Raw genomic sequence first — 16,722 nt, 5'->3', positions numbered from 1 at the left:
CATTATTTACAAAAGATGCATTTGTGAGTCCACCAGACCAGAGGCAGTAGGGATGAACACTGTTCTCCTGATAAGTGTGTGATTTCTACTATTTTCCTGTCCTGCTAAGCATTCAAAATGTAATGACTACTTTTGGTTGTCAGGGAAAATGTATGGAGTAAAATGTACAATATTTTCTTTAGGATTGTAGTGAAGTAAAAGTAAAATTTGTCAAAAATATAAATAGTAAAGTAAGGTACAGATACCCTAAATAACTACTTAAGTAGTACTTTAAAGTATTTTTACCTAAGTACTTTACACCACTGCCCTCAATGGATACAGCGAGCTGAAACCACGGATATCATACACAAGAGATGTCCTGCTTAATCTCCAACCCTTTGCTGCAAGTTTACACTACAAGGAACACCACAATCAATACAATCAACATACTGCGTGGCAGTAGAGGAAGAATTTGCAATCGGATTAAAAAACAACCTTTCAGAACACCTCTTCCATCTATTACGCATGGCAATGTATAAAGCATAAGGAATAAGACTGAGGAGCTACAGGCTTGTATCCAATACCTCTCAGAGTACCGACAATCCTGCCTGATCCGTCTATCTGAGACCTTGCTTACGGAACAGGATCCCGACTCGGTTGTGGAGTTGGATGGCTACACAATCGTTAGAATGGACCGAAACATCAACTCCGGCAAGAGGAAAGGTGGAGGAGTTTGTGCATTCATCAATGAGAAATACTGCAATCCTGACCATATTACAACTGAGCACCAGGTCTGTACTAAAGACATTAAACTACGGCCATACTACCTGCCATGGGAATTGAATCAGGTCAGACTATTTATTGTTTACATAGCCCCCTCCGGCACCTGAATAGCTGCCGACTTGATCCATGTCCTTGTATCCCAGGCTGAGACAGTCACCCGAAGTGGTTAAGCTGATCATGGGAGACTTTAACATGTGCAGTCTATCTGAAAATGTAATATAATAATCATATAATATGCAATTTAGCAGACGCTTTTATCCTAAAAGACTTACAGTCATGTGTGCATACATTTTTACGTATGGGTTGTCCCGGGGATCGAACCCACTACCCTGGTGTTACATGCTCTACCAATTGAGCTACAGAGGACAATATACAATCATATCAGCAATCTGTTACATGTCCTACCCGAAATGAAGCCTGTCTGGACCTCTGTTATGGTAACATCCCAGGTGTGCATTCTTCCAAGGCACTACCCAATCTCGGGGATTCGGATCATAACATGGTTCAGCTCATCCCAGTCTACAAACCACGACAGCAGCGAGAGAAGGCTGAAAGGGTGGAGATTAAAAACTGGACTCCTGAAGCTACTGAAGCCCTCCAGGACTGTTTTGAGTCCACTGACTGGGCGGCCCTGACAGACAGCGCCCATGACCTGGAAGAGGCAGCGGATACTATCTCTGAGTACATCCATTTCTGTGAGGATCTCGTTATTCCCAAAAAGAAAGTCAACATCTTCCCCAATAATAAACCGTGGGTAACTCGGGAATTAAAAGAGCTCCTCAACCAGAAAAAAACGAGTCTTTAAATCAGGTGGCAGTAAAGAGGAAAGGGAAAATATTCAGAGGAGACTCAAAAGCTAAAAAAACCTTTTTAAGGACAATGACAGTAGGAAAGCCTGGCAAGGGCTACAACCCATCACAGGCTACAAACCAAAGAGACATTGTATGACCGTCGAAAATGACCTTGTTTTTGCAAATTATTTAAACAGTTTCTATTTTAGGATTGACATTTGTGATTTTACATCGCAGCAGAAAGTGGCCCTGGACAGTATAGACAGCATACCAGCTGTTCATATACAGATCTCTGTGAATGACGTCAATCAATACTTTCATCTCAACCCACGAAAATCATATAGTCCAGACGGCGTCAGCAGCAAGGAACTCCAAAACCTGTTCCAACTGTCACTGGACAGTGGGATAATTCCAGATTTATGGAATAAATCGCTGAATGTCCCAGTACCTAAAAACAACAGGCCAAAAGAAAATAACAATTTACGCCCTGTAGCCCTGACTTCTGTACCTATACAATGTTTTGAAAAAAATAATTAAAAAAATAATTCTCTCTGGTCTCTCATCCCAACTCAATTCGCCTACCGTGCCTCCAGGGGGTGTTGATGATGCGTTACTGCTCATGTTGAACAATATCTACAAACACTTAAAATAGGCAAATAGCCTAGTGAAAACTGTATTTATTGACTTGAGTAACGCGTTTAACACCATCCAACCCTACTTACTGGTGGAAAAACTGGTGAATTTGGGTGTCAAATCTCTACTGATCAAGTGGATTAATAGTTTCCTTGTGAACCGTACTCAACAAGTAAAGTTTAACTCCGCCATCTCTACATCTAGAAAGGTGAATACGGGAGCCCCACAAGGTTGCAATTTAATGATGGGAAGTTCGGCTCTTTTCTGAGAGCCGGCTCTTTTGACTCGGCTCCCAAAGAAGAGCCGGCTCTTTCGACTCCCGAACGGCTCTTTATTTAGGATCTTTTGTAGCCTATATTTTACCTTAACTTTGAAAAAAAATCATGGTTTATGTGTTGAAAACCCTTTTGCTTTCAGTGTTTTTATGAGAGACCTTATAATGCCTAATTCTGTGCATTTATTCTGTGACAAAACCACTCTTACATTTGTTTATTTCAATTAAACTTTTTTATTGCACAAATTAACAATAAACTTCAAACAAATCCACAGAACAGAATCAAAACCAGAACCAAACTCCAGCAAACAGCATTAGTCCTCAGGGCAGGTTGGCATTCAGGAAGATCAGATGCCTCAGCTTGGATGGGCTGATAGGCCTGATACGATTTCGCCTCTCCGTGAGTATCTGCCCTGTTTTGGAGAAGATTCTCTCAGAAGGAACTGATGTGGCAACAATACATAGTCTCCCCTCCATCACCTTCACCAGGAGTGGAAAGACTGAGGCCTTGGCCTGCCACCAGCTCAGTGGGTCTTCTGCTCTCTGGATGAGGGGCTCCTCAAGGTAGCTCCTCACCTCCATTATAGCATCAGCTGTCGGATTTCTCCTTGAAGCATCTCCTGTAGCTCTGTCATCAAAAAGCCTCCAAACAGCAGAGGTTTGCTGCTCCTCCTCCACTTGGCCCTGTAATGGTGGAGCTGGCTGGCTGCTGGGGGTGCATTTTGCTGCTGCTGCTGCACTAATCCTCTGAAGAGCTTCATCAACAGCTCTACGATCACTGAAGGCAAGTTTTTTAAACCTTGGATCCAATAAGGTAGTTTCTGAAAGGACAGTGTTGTACTCCATCCGCAGAAATTTGCGGTCCATGGCTGAACAAAGAGCTGCAACTAATTCCTTCACTTTCTGCACAGTTACTGTCCATTGGTTCTCGGCTGTCACCAGCTGCAGACCTTTGCAAAGCAGGAGCATTTTCGAGGCTGTGACATAGCTGAAGGAGAGAAAACAGCAACTTTTAGAATTTAGTTTTTTAAAAGTATGTGGCATATTATACGTGATGCATTATACTGTATGTGTTGTGTTTGCAATGTATAATAGTGACTGAATAGTAGTAGAGAAAACAATGCTTCAATGGTTCTAGGTACCTGTCTGCACTTATCTCCACAGTCACCTCCTGGAATGGTTGCAGGACGGCGCAGACCTCTTTCACCAGCTCCCATTCCTCTTGGCTTAATGGCTCAATAGATGCGTTGATGAGGGCCAGGGTGGAGATGATGGCATCTTTTATTTCAAGCATTCGTTTCAACATATCAAATGTTGAGTTCCACCTGGTGGCACACTCTTGTTTGGGCCTCAGTTCAGGAATCCCCATTTGGCGCTGTGTGGACTTTAGCTTCTGTGCTGCTACTGTGCTTTTGTGGAAAAACTCCACAACAGCCTTCACCTTATCCACGGTTGTTTTGATCACCTTCAGAGCATCTCTAACCACCAGGTTTAGTGTATGCGCCAGACATGGGTGATGGGTCCACTTCAAAACTTTTATGGCTTTGGTGATGTTTGCAGCATTATCACTCACACAGCACACCACTTTGTCCTCTACTTGCCACTCTTTTGCCACTCTTAGTAGCTCCACTGCCAAGTTTTCTGCAGTGTGTCTGTCGGTGAACTCGAAGCAGTCCAGAAGGCAAGATGTCATCTTGTAATCTTCAATAAAGTGGCAAGTGACAGACATGAAAGAGCAGGTTGTTCTGGAGGTCCAGCAGTCAGTTGTCAGGCAAACTGATGGAGCTTTTGTCACCCTTTCTTGCCATAATGCACGTTCTGTGTCATATAGTTTTGGGATCATTGTTTGGGAAAGTGTTTTTCTACTGGGTAGAGTGTATGTGGGATTTAGGGCTTTGACAAAGTTTTTCATTCCTTTGTCCTCCACAATGGAAAAGGGTTGAAAATCAGAAGCTACCATTTTAGCCAACTCATCATCAATACTGTGCTGTTTGGCTGGGGTCATCAGTTTAGGTAAAAACTGACTTATTTTGCTTTGAGTTGCAGTAGGAGAGGTTATACTTGCACGCATGGGGATGGCAGTAGACGTTACAGCAGCTGTTGTTCTGGTATGAGACACACCAGGATCAGTAGATGGTGAGCTGGCTTGCCCTCTCTCCTCTAACTGCACTGTAGGATGGACAGTTCTTGTATGTCTATGCAGGTTTGTGGTGGAACCTGCTCTTATAGTGACCTTCGTTTTGCAGTGAAGGCACTCTGCTTTCTTGTTCCCAATATCTTTAAACTGCAGCCAGATGCTGCTTCGCTTTCTAGTGTCACTCATAGTTAAACGACACGACAATGCAAGACGCACACACGCTCCTCAGTCCGCTCTGTCTCTCTCTTCACTTGCAGTGGAGTCAAGTGGTGTGTCTGCCCCGCCCCCTCTCTGTTTACACATCCTTAATTCTCACGTGAATGCCGCATGCTGGTCGCCATGCTGGCCAATCATAACAGACCTCTGTGAAAGTGAAACCTAAGCAGCGAATGGGCAAAAAACTGGGAGCCGGCTCTCACTCGATGCGAGCCGGCTCTTCTGATTCACTACAAAGAGCCGGCTCTCAGAGCCGATGCTTGTGCGCATGACCCATCACTAGGTTGCATACTTTCACCGATACTGTACATAATGTACACAAAGGATTGTCAAGGCTCTGACTCAGCCCACAAATTCTTCAAATACACAGATGACACCGCTGTTGTGGGTTTCCCCCACCCAGACCAAGCCTCCCTTCAAGGTTTTGACAGAGGAACTGCAAAATTCATCCAGTGGTGCGCAGATAACTTTCTTGAAATAAACGGTAAGAAAACAAGAGAAGGAAATAGATTTTAGAAGGAACAAAACTGCACTACCCCCTATGAAGATCAATGGGGAATCAGTCGATAGAGTGACCACATATAAATACCTGGGAATCAAAACAGACAAATTGAAATTCAATGACTGTGCCCTTGCAAAGACAAAGAACTTGCAATAGAGAATGGTCCTCTGTAGCTCAGCTGGTAGAGCACGGCGCTTGTAACGCCAAGGTAGTGGGTTCGATCCCCGGGACCACCCATACACAAAAAAAAAAAATGTATGCACGCATGACTGTGAGTCGCTTTGGATAAAAGCGTCTGCTAAATGGCATATTATTATTATAGAATTTTATTTACACAAACTGAACCATTTTAATGTCGACCGCCATATCCTAGAAATGTTCTATAAATCTGTGTGCTGTCCTTTGGTCTGATATGCGTGTTTGGAAACATGCAAGAGCAAGACCAAGTCAAGCTTCAGCGCTTGATCAAGACGGCAGGAAGGATAATTGGTATAGATCAAGAATCAGACACCAACCTGTACACAAAACTCATCCTCCAAAAACTTGAAAGCATTTTACAAGACAGTACCCATCCCCTTCACTTAAAACTCAGTCACAGCAGCAGCCTGACAAGGGGAAAGAGACTTCTTTAAAAGAAGATCAAAACAAATAGATATGGGTACTATTTTATTCCAACAGCCATTAGGCTGTACAATGGATAGTCTGTTGGTCCCTCGAGTATACAGCATATTGCACTTTCACTGTAAATGTGTAGGCTATAGCACTTTCAATTAATTATATTGTGTCGTTTCTGTGTTTTCATGTTTTATGTAGTCTTTTTAAACACATTACCAAATGAATTTCCCCCTGGTGGGATAATAAAGTTGATCTGAATCTGATCCAGAGCATCCCAAACATGCTCAGTGGGTGACATGTCTGCTGAGTATGCAGGCCATGGAAGAACTGGGACATTTTCAGCTTCCAGGAATTGTGTACAGATCCTTGCGACATGGGGCTGTGCATTATCATGCTGAAACATGAGGTGATGCCGGCGGATGAATGGCACGTCAATAGGCCTCAGGATCTCATCACGGTATCGCTGTGCATTCAAATTGCCATCAATAAAATGCAATTGTGTTCATTGTCTGTAGCTTATGCCTGCCCATACCATAACCCCACCGCCACCATGGGGCACTCTGTTCCCAACGTTGACATCAGCAAACCGCTCGCCCAAACGACGCCATACACACTGTCTGCCTTCTGCCTTCAATTGAAACCGGGATTCATCTGTGAAGAGCACACTTCTCCAGCGTGCTAGTGACCATCGAAGGTGAGCATTTGCCCACTGAAATCGGATACGACGCCGAACTGCAGTCAGGTCAAGACCCTGGTGAGGATGACGAGCACGCAAATGAGCTTCCCTGTCATGGTTTCTGACAGTTTGTGCATAAATTATTTGGTTGTGCAAACCCACAGTTTCATCAGCTGTCCGGGTGGCTGGTCTCAGACGATCCCGCAGGTGAAGAAGCTGGACATGGAGGTCCTGAGCTGGCGTGGTTACATGTGGTGTGCGGTTGTGAGGCCGTAATGCCAAATTCTGTGGAGGCGGCTTATGGTAGAGAAATTAACATTCAATTATCTGGCAACAACTCTGGTGGACATTCCTGCAGTCAGCATGCCAATTGCACGCTTCCTCAAAACTTGAGACATCTGCGGCATTGTGTTCTGTGCTCAACATTTGAGAGAAATAAGCTTTTTGGGCATATAGAAAACTGGGATATTTTATTTCAGCTCATGAAATATGGGACCAACACTTTACAAAGTAACATTCTGAAGCTTAGTTCGAAACAGAGTGACCTTAATTGACTCCTCTTTTGTCTTCCCTCACACTTCTACATGAACAAGTATAGATTTAGCTATAACTTTTATTTTCTCTGAGGGAATTTCACTTGTCATGTTTGAAGTTCATACCTAGGCATACATATGAAAAATATAGAAAAATATGGATCACATGAATGATGCAGCCACAGTCAGCTTATCAGCAGTTTCCATGTGTTGATGCCATTCCATTTACTCTGTTCCATCCATTAATATGAGCCGTCCTCCCCTCAGCAGCCTCCACTGCTCTCAACAGTAAGTTAAGTTGAGGAACTGAGTTCCTTTTTGGGGCTCTGGGGCCACCTAGCGGCCGCGAGGCCCTACACACAGCGCGTAGTCTGCGTATAAGCAGATGCGGCACTGAGTACACTAGTATAGCAGCATCTGCTTTTCAAGAACATCTCCATTTGCAGTAACCTACAATGCCTTTTACAGTATCACCACAAAATGATGCTGTTGTAAGGCATATCGGTGTATGAGGAATAAGATTCTGTATCTAATATGCTATTATCCCTATACAAATCTTTCAAATTCATCCATAAAAATGTACAGTATGAACTTCGTTTTTATAAGAAACATTAATGTGTTGAAAATTCCAAATTGTTTGCGTAGTCAACTTACACATAGCACTGGCACACACACTTACCCCACCAGACATGCCACCAGGGGTCTTTTCAGAGTCCCCAAATCCAGAACAAATTCAAGAAAACTTACAGTATTATATAGAGCTATTATTGCATGGAACTCCCTTCCATCAAAGATTGCTCAAGTGAACAGCAAACCTGGTTTAAAAAAACTGATAAAGCAACAGCTCACTGCACAACGCCACTCCCCTATTTGACCCTGAAGAAGAGTAGCTGCTGCTATCGCAACAGCTAATGGGGATCCTAATAAAATACCATTACCAAGTATGTCCACAATTTGTAGGATACATTACACCACTTTTCTGTTCTTTATTTTCGTTTTTAATTGATTCAGTTATTACAGCCAGAAATAAATACTGTAAACATTGCTTTAACGCTAATTATTTTAACGCAAACGTTTTTATCAGTATATATTTTTTAACATAGTACCAGATCCTGACAGTGTTGTGAATCCAACATGCCCCGGGGTGAAGTTTCCCCTAGGTACAGATCTCGGGTCAGGTTCCCCTCCCCCAATCCTAACCTTAACCATTAGTGGGGGAAATGCAAAACTGACACAAGAGCACCTGGGTCACCCGGCCTACACCATCCAACATCCTGGTCAGGGTACCAGTCGAGTCACATGACGTAAATAAATTGCCTATGATATGAAATCTTAAATAAGCAGAATTCAATAATTGCAAGCATTAAAGTTAAGAAATTACAGTTCTGATAGTGTGTACAAGAGTAGAACACACTATGAAAGAGGTCATTAAAAAGAACATCCTACAAGAAACATCCGCATAGCCGCAGGAAGTAGGGGTACTGAGGGTGCTGCAGTACCCCTGAAACATTTTTAGTAGTGCACTGGGCCTTTAATAGTCCTGTAGTAGCGGACCTGTATTACATGCAGAAATGCTGATAATGGAAGATTGATGACACAGTTTTTAAAGAGATATGCCATTCAATACAGAAGAATGACAGAGAAAAGGCATTTAGAAGTGTATTTTGGACAATAACATGTAATATAATAGAACTGAATAGAGCAAAATACAATAGAACTAAAGGATAAACCTACCAACATACGTAACACATTTGTACTGTATGAAAAATTTATGCACTCACTAACTGTAAGTCGCTCTGGATAAGAGCGTCTGCTAAATGACTAAAATGTAAAATGTACTGTAATTTCCCAGTCAGTTTTGTGAATTGAACCCTGTTACCCTCCTCCCCCTCATTATCATCATCATCATCACCATCATCGAATATATACTCCATCTCCTTCAGTAACAATTACCAACAAAATCACATTTTGTGTGAACACTTAGGTTGATGTTGTTGATACAATATGTTTGGTATTGGAAACCTGAAAGTGTCCTTGAGTTAAAACAAGACTTTTCATTGCCTTGGAAAATCACTGTACAAAAAAAATAAGCTATAGCCAAAATATGTGCAATAAATACCATATATAATAGCGTGACATGGTGTTTGTATTTTGCACTACAATTACAGTATACATTTTTCTCCTTATCTTTGCTACAGCAGGACATTTTCACAACTTCACTTTTGTCTTTTACACAAACATCACATCTCTTTTTGAATCCATACAATACCATTGAGGAGTAGACCAGGGCCCGTATTCATAAAGCGTGCTGATCTAGGACCAGGTCCCCCTGTCCATAAAATCTTATTCATTATGATCTAAAAGGCAAAACTGATCATAGATCAGCATTCCTACTCCGAGATACTTTATGAATACGAGCCCAGAAGTGCAATATTGTATAAATGGATGGAGCAATAAACCATTACAAAAACATATTCCTTAAAAAGCATTCCAAAATGGATGGTATTGCTTTACATTACAGTAAATATGTATAAAAATTGTCTATCAAATAATTCTACAACAAAACTAATCTGGGTAATAAACAAGAATATTGATGTTAAAACTCTTCTTTCAAAGATGACATGATATAAATTATGGACAATAGATAATGTATTTCAAATCATTGCAATCACTTTAAAACATTTAAAAAGGCTTGAGTCTCAAACTAACCATACTTATTGTCCCAAGTTGAAGAGGACTTGACAAGGGAAAGCCAACGATTGTCATCTTCAGTCTCAATAACATCTTTCTACAGTACACCTGGCTGTCTCAATACTCTAAAATGACTTACCTTTCTCCTTTCCTTGACCCTTTTCCTTCATCTCCTTTCCTTAATCACTGATAGGTGGAGGGACTCAAATCAATGGCACTCGTGTGAGTTTCCGACTTTCCTTAGCTAACGAGGCATGTTATTTCTCTCGACAACCCAGACGCACAGCTGCCAGAGAGTAACAATTATAAAAACACTCTTCTGTGCTTGAACAAATTACATTTGTCAAATTATGCACTTTGCTGTTCTTCAAGTGCCATGGTCTGGGTCGTCAGAAAAATAATAACGTTTCACATTAGCTACAAGGCTTTCAGGAAAGGTACCCTTCATTTGTCATGTCCAGCCTGAATGGTCATCATGGACATAAGGACACAGGATAAGAAACTAATTCCAACTATTGAAACACAGCCTTTTGAACTTGAACATCACTTGAACAGTGATATCATAAAACAAAAACTTGAAAACATCATGGACCTGGTTACTCTTTAAAACAATGTTCTACCAATCTGAAATGCTACAAAAAGGCAACAGATCTACTATGGTGCATATTCTAGTATTGCTACGATAACTATATCTATCTACTATCTACAACAACTAGATAACTAAAGTATAATATGAAAATGATGAATATCAAATCTAACTTCTATATGGTTACATCTCTAAAGATGTCTAGGCTCGGAAAACTGATAAGTCCTTTGGTCTTTGATGAATTATAGCCATAAATCGTGACAGAATGGGACGGTATAGTGATATCTTCTCTGTAAGGAACAAATACGTTACCCCCTGTAAGCATGTGATTCTTTAAAAATACTGGTGAATAATATAATTTCTTAAAACCCTTTTAACATGCTTTAAATATGCAACGTTCTGTTTGGACGGTTTACCTGCTCAGCAATGGCTGTGGAGGGATGTCCCATCAACCCTATATCCTGGCTGGCTATTGGTTGGTCCCTCTTTTTGTGTTTGGTCCAATTATCACACAAAACAGACAGCCAGAGATCCTGGTCCAGTAGTCTCACAGAATACTGGAGATCAAAGTTCATTACTATAGATATGCTGTTAGATAATAAATGGTATACAGTAGGACATCCACACTGTTGATGATATAGACAGTCTCCACTTGGGCCCTCTACTTAGATCACTCTAGTTGGGAGGAACCAAGAACAGTGGTTACAAGTTTTCAAGTTCTCTTTAAAAAAGAGTAATGGGAGTGAAGCAGACTCAATTGAAAGGGAATGGACTGCAACCATGTTTACTACACCATAAAAAAAAAGAGTAGAGGACAGAATGAGTTTCATCTTAACCCTGGGTTACTTAGGTGGAGACTGGGAAGAGACTTAATGCTTCTTCGCTGGTGATTTGGCTTGGGACGTGGTTGGAGATATGGCTGGTGATTTGGCTACGATCTTGGTTGGAGATATGGCTGGTGATTTGGCTACGATCTTGGTTGAGGACGGAGATTTGGCTGAGGCCTTGGAGGGGCTACTGTGGCAGGGGGTGACCTTAACATGGATGAACAGAGAAGTGGGTGACAGGCTGGAACCATCGACCTTCAGCAGGTGGACATGACGGTAACCTGGGGGCGAGAGGGCAGAGGTGAAAGGTCAGACAAAACTGATTATTGGCTATAGTCTAAACAGTAAGATATGTTATTTTGACACACACCTACACATGTAAACACACACACACACACACACCTGTGCGGAGGCTGGTGAAGGGCAGGGTGAACTGTCCCAGGAAGTCGTTTCTGGAGGTGAAGTCGTGGTCCTCCACCATGAAGCGCACCAGAGCCAGCTCAGGGACATGCAGAGTGAAGTTGAAGGTGCAGTCCCACCGAGGGTTAAACCCTGACAAACCATAGGAGAGAGGGAGAGCGAAGGGTTCAACACAGAAATGTTTTCATGTATCTTCTATTCATACATCAGGTTTGGGCTCAATTCCATTTCAATTGGAATTTCAGTTTACTTCAGTAAATTGAAATGTAGTTGATAACGTAGGTTCAATCAGTAAGGCTGGTCTGAATAGATAGCTCACTTTACTTCTTTCAGTAAGCACAATACAATTCACATTGCTTCCTCTTCTATGTGCATAGTGGGACTGTCCAGGTAACTGCCAAAATAAAGGAAACACATAAATAAATTGTCTTAATAGGGCAAATGCCTAGCATTTTATAAACTACCCTAAGCATGATGGGATGTTAATTGCTTAATTAACTCAGGAACCACACCTGTGTGGAAGCACCTGCTTTCAATATACTTTGTTTCCCTCATTTACTCAAGTCTTTCCATTATTTTGGCAGTTACCTGTATACACTGAGTTTATAAAATATTAGGGACACCTTCCTAATATTGAGTTGCACCCCGTTCCCCTCAGAACAGCCTCAATTAATTGGGGCATGGATTCTACAAGTTTTCGAAAGCGTTCCAGAGGGATGCTGGCCCATGTTGACTCCAATGCGTCCCACTGTTGTGTCAAGTTGGGTGGATATCCTTTGGGTGGTGGACCATTCTTGATGCACACGGGAAACTGTTGAGCATTAAAAACCCAGCAGCTATGCAGTTCTTGACACACTCAAACCGGTGCACCTGGCACCTACTACCATACCCCGTTCAAAGGTACTTAAATATTTGGTCTTGCTCATTCACCCTCTGAATGGAACACATACATAATCCATGTCTCAATTGTCTCAAGGCTTAAAAATCCTTCTTTAACATGTATCCTCCCCTTCATCTACACTGAATGAAGTGGATTTAACAAGTGACATCAATATGGAATCATAGCTTTCACCTGGTCAGTCAATGTCATGAAAATAGTTAGTGATAATAGTTATTATCATCAGCATAGTCTCTCCTCCTCTTTTCTATTAGCCACATGCGGAATGTCATTCACCTATTTACCTTATAGCCTATGAGCACGGAACAGTAATTGCACATTCTTCACGCTTGCTGTTTAACCTATGGGCACACTCTTGTAATTATCACCTTCTCTCTCAACCAATGGGCATAAATCTTGGGATGTATTTATATGTCAAACTTGACCATGTTCTCTTACAGCAAAAGGCCCGTCATTGGAAATCCTTACTCCCAGAAATGATCAAATAAATTAGATTTTTATGTTTTGTTTTTTGTTAGGAAAAACAAAGAAATGGATTAATAAAATTAGCTAAATGAAAACTTTGCTGTTCTACAGGTGCAAGTTGTAAAGATAAATGGAGTAGGATCTAGGGCTGTTACGGTGACCGTATTACCGCCACACCGGCGGTCACGAGTCATGGCGGCAGTCAAATTCCACGTGACCGTTTAGTCACAGTAATTAGGCTTCTCCAAGCTCTGATGCTGCTGATGGTCATTAGGTCACTACCAAACTTGCTAACTGCCTGGTACTCAGCACTTTTGTTGTCCCTCTAATCACTCTGACATCAATGCAAATGAAATCAAAAATCTAAATCAAACACTTCATGAGAGCCCATGCGCTCATGTTGCGCAACACTTCTATAGGCTATGCAATTGCGTGAGAAAACAAGAGTGATGGCCTCTATTAAAAAGAGGATCTCATCAGCTTTCAATAGGCTAGGCCTACTATATTTATTTCTCAACTTTACTAATATTAAGCACATTGCTTCTCTTTACAACAGGAATATAGCCTACCAGGCTGGCATGAAAATGAACCGCGGGAAAAGTGTCCTCCATTCGCTATTTAAGTGCATAGATTACGTCTTTTTTTCCCCTGCCCCTGTTTCGAATCAGGTGCATGATAATGGTCCATTCTAAATCAAAACAAATGTCACACATATATTATTTTGTATATGTAAAGACAATATTAAATCAAGAATAGTCTGATGGGTGACAATATTAGCCTATCACTTGTGAATTATATATTATCACTTGTGAATGATGCCCAGTTTAAGGCAAGAAACCGCCATTCCTTTTTTGTGTGACTTTTTCAAATCATAGTAGCCTAGCCCATAGGCCTATATGTTTTGATAAGGTTTGTATCACAACTAAAGTGGCCAAATAACTTCTTAAAATTAAGCACATTAATCCGTGTTACAACGGGTGTAGAGCCAAACTGGCATACATATGCAGCGCGTGAGTTGTAAGTTTGGGGAAGATAATTTTCACCATACATTTTAGTCATATAGCAGACGCTCTTATCCAGAGTGACTTACATAATTTTTTTTATTTTTCATACTGGCCCGCCGTGGGAATCGAACCCACAACCCTGGCATTGCAAACGCCATGCTCTACCAACTGAGCTACATCCCTGCCGGCCATTCCCTCCCCTACCCTGGGCCAATTGTGCGCCGCCCCATAGGTCTCCCGGTCGCGGCCGGCTACGACAGAGCCTGGATTACGAACCAGGATCTCTAGTGGCACAGCTAGCACTGCGATGTAGTGCCTTAGACCACTGCGCCACTCGGGGACATACAAATGCACGTTTATAATAAAAGCATTACATGCATAATCACATTTGCGTTCATTTTTGAGAATGGTGTTTTCCTGCTAATGGCACATTCGCGCTTATAGCCTACTGCCGTGTGCGCATTGCTGCGCTTATAATGTGAAGAAATAGCCTAATAGTTTATCAACATTTTAAGCTAAACTTTCTGATCTGTTGCGTCAGGCTCATTGCTTAAAACATCCCACAACTGTCCCAGACTATGTTTGGAATATTTATTTCTAGCACAGAATAGAATAGGTCCACTTTTGTACTATGGGGGATAGTAGATTGACATAGGCTAGTGCTTTTGCTGTTCGTTAGGCCTATTCATCTTAGTGGCTGACGAAAAGTAAATGACAGTTCTTCCAATATCTTCAATATGCGCCTCGGAATTGGATAACGACGCACGCAGTTGTGTCCCTGATGTGTCTGTCTTCACTTGTAGCCTGTGAGAAAGACCCACTCACGTCACTGAGGGCCATGTGAGTGAGAGGTGCTTCGGCACGCAGCCGGGAGAAGGGAATTATAATTATTATATTCAGCCCACGGGCACAACGGCCACTGGCCGCAAAAGGCACAAATTATTTTAGGGGGCATTACGGCCACACAAAGGGGATGCAGCCGGGAAACTCGAGGCATTATCAAGTGCTTGTCAAATTGAGAATGAGAGAGACTGATGAAGCCTGCGCAAAAAACAAAGCAGAGATCATGCCTTTCAGTCGCATCATGCAGCTTTGAATGTATAAAAAATCTAAACATATAGTCCAACATTTGTATCACAACTAAAGTTACATAAATAACTCTGAATTAAGCATATAGGAGTACATGTTTCTTTGTTAACCGCTCATCACCTAATAGCCGCATGTGTGCACTCCCTCAAATCGTTTGGAGAAAATATCCTTTCTATTTTATTCAGCTACAGCATGTTGAATTGTATTCTTCATACTGGCTTCGAGACAAGTCTCTGAATGTCCTTGAGTGGCCCAGCCAGAGCCCGGACTAAAAACCTGATCGAACATCTCTGGAGAAACCTGAAAATAGCTGTGCAGCGACGCTCCCCATCCAACCTGACAGAGCTTGAGAGGATCTGCAGAGAAGAATGGGAGAAACTCCCCAAATACAGGTGTGCGTCATACCCAAGAAGACTTGAGGCTGTAATCACTGCCAAAGGTGCTTCAACAAAGTACTAGGTAAAGGGTCTGAATACTTATGTAAATTTCATTTTTTTTATTTTTAATACATTTGCAAAAATTTCAAAAAAACAGTTTTTGCTTTGTCATTATGGGGTATTGTGTTTAGATTGATGAGGGAAAAAAACTATTTAATTAATTTTAGAAAAAGTCAATGGGTCTGAATTCTTTCCGAATGCACTGTATATTTACCGTTGTTGTCCACACGGGGGGTCATCTTCTTGTTGTTATCGATGGGAACGCCATGGGTCTCCACCCACACCTGAGGGTCCACAATGGAGCTGGGTTTATCCCACTCTGGCTTGGGAAGCTGCTGGGCTGAGATCACCTGCATGGGATTGGTTATAATGGGATTGGGAAAAACAGGAATGGGAAAAATAGGATTGGGAAAAATGGGAATTGGGTAAAACAGGATTGAGAAAAATAGCATTAGAGAAAAGTGAGGCATTGATTTTAATTCTATACATTTAATTTCTTTTTTGCGACAGTCTGAACTTGTTACCTTCTCAATGGCCTCTTGGCGGATTGACAAAGTTAACTTGGATTGATTTGGGGGGCTGTCTGGTCATCTGGGAGCGCCCACTTACCCGTATGGTGAGGAGGGTGGGGTCGTGTCCGGGTCCTCCCCCTGTGTTCTCGGGGTTGAAGTTGCAGTCTGGGCGGGTCATGAAGGAGGGCTTGAGGACGTATCCACAAAGGCCGTTGTGTAAAAAGCGACCCCGGTTCAGGTCCATCTCTTCCCCTGCCGTCTGGAAGTTCAGCGCCACTGGAGAAACAAATATTTCAGTTAACTACAGTGATTTAGTGCGTTGAGCTAAAGCCTAGACATTAGCCAGGTCAGCTGCCTGCCACAAGAGTGTTTTAGCGCATTACAGGACATACTGTAGGTCATTACAGGATAATCACTGTGGTTTAGAGTTACAGTGTATTGTGCTTTATATATCTGTCTAAGTAATAGAGAATTTATGTTGTCCATTAGAGTGTAATAGAATGCAGGATCATTGCTCTGTAAAGGAGTGTAAGGCACTGACCAGTGTAGCAACATACAATCTCCAATCACCTGGAATTCAGAAATACTATCAAATCTGGCAACCAACACTGGCCTCCCAGTGAGGAACAGTGTACCTGGTAACCACAGTTTCAC

The 16,722-nt window shown here is 42.0% G+C and overlaps 2 protein-coding genes across 2 annotated transcripts in view; both read right to left on the bottom strand.

The window, feature by feature from the left end:
• Nucleotides 1–2,681: 2,681 nt before the first annotated feature.
• LOC311130990 (E3 SUMO-protein ligase ZBED1-like) lies at nucleotides 2,682–4,855 on the bottom strand. Its single transcript, XM_084163826.1, has 2 exons — nucleotides 3,603–4,855; nucleotides 2,682–3,448 (listed from the first exon to the last, which is right to left on the bottom strand). The coding sequence occupies exons 1-2, from the start codon at nucleotides 4,781–4,783 to the stop codon at nucleotides 2,782–2,784; spliced, it is 1,848 nt and encodes a 615-aa protein (XP_084019952.1). The 5' UTR covers nucleotides 4,784–4,855; the 3' UTR covers nucleotides 2,682–2,781.
• Nucleotides 4,856–8,599: 3,744 nt separating this feature from the next.
• Nucleotides 8,600–16,722, bottom strand: part of plcd3b (phospholipase C, delta 3b) — a 95,950-nt gene continuing 87,827 nt past the window's right edge. Inside the window, exons 12-15 of the mRNA XM_084169462.1 lie at nucleotides 16,166–16,344; nucleotides 15,771–15,906; nucleotides 11,646–11,795; nucleotides 8,600–11,524 (exon numbers count right to left, since the gene is read on the bottom strand). Of these exons, the coding sequence (XP_084025588.1) occupies nucleotides 11,286–11,524; nucleotides 11,646–11,795; nucleotides 15,771–15,906; nucleotides 16,166–16,344 (704 nt within the window). The 3' untranslated portion in view covers nucleotides 8,600–11,285. The remainder of the gene's footprint in view (nucleotides 11,525–11,645; nucleotides 11,796–15,770; nucleotides 15,907–16,165; nucleotides 16,345–16,722) is intronic.

Source organism: Coregonus lavaretus (assembly GCF_964263955.1).
Source record: "Coregonus lavaretus genome assembly, chromosome: 1".
Classification (NCBI taxonomy): Eukaryota; Metazoa; Chordata; class Actinopteri; order Salmoniformes; family Salmonidae; genus Coregonus; species Coregonus lavaretus.
This window is presented reverse-complemented; position numbering and strand designations above follow the sequence as displayed.

Coding starts and splice junctions, on each gene's coding strand:
- LOC311130990 (XM_084163826.1), bottom strand. CDS start 4,783: ATGAGTGACACTAGAAAGCGAAGCAGCATCTGGCTGCAGTTTAAAGAT. Junction 3,449..3,602: donor GTGGAGATAAGTGCAGACAG/GTACCTAGAACC, acceptor TCTCTCCTTCAG/CTATGTCACAGCCTCGAAAA.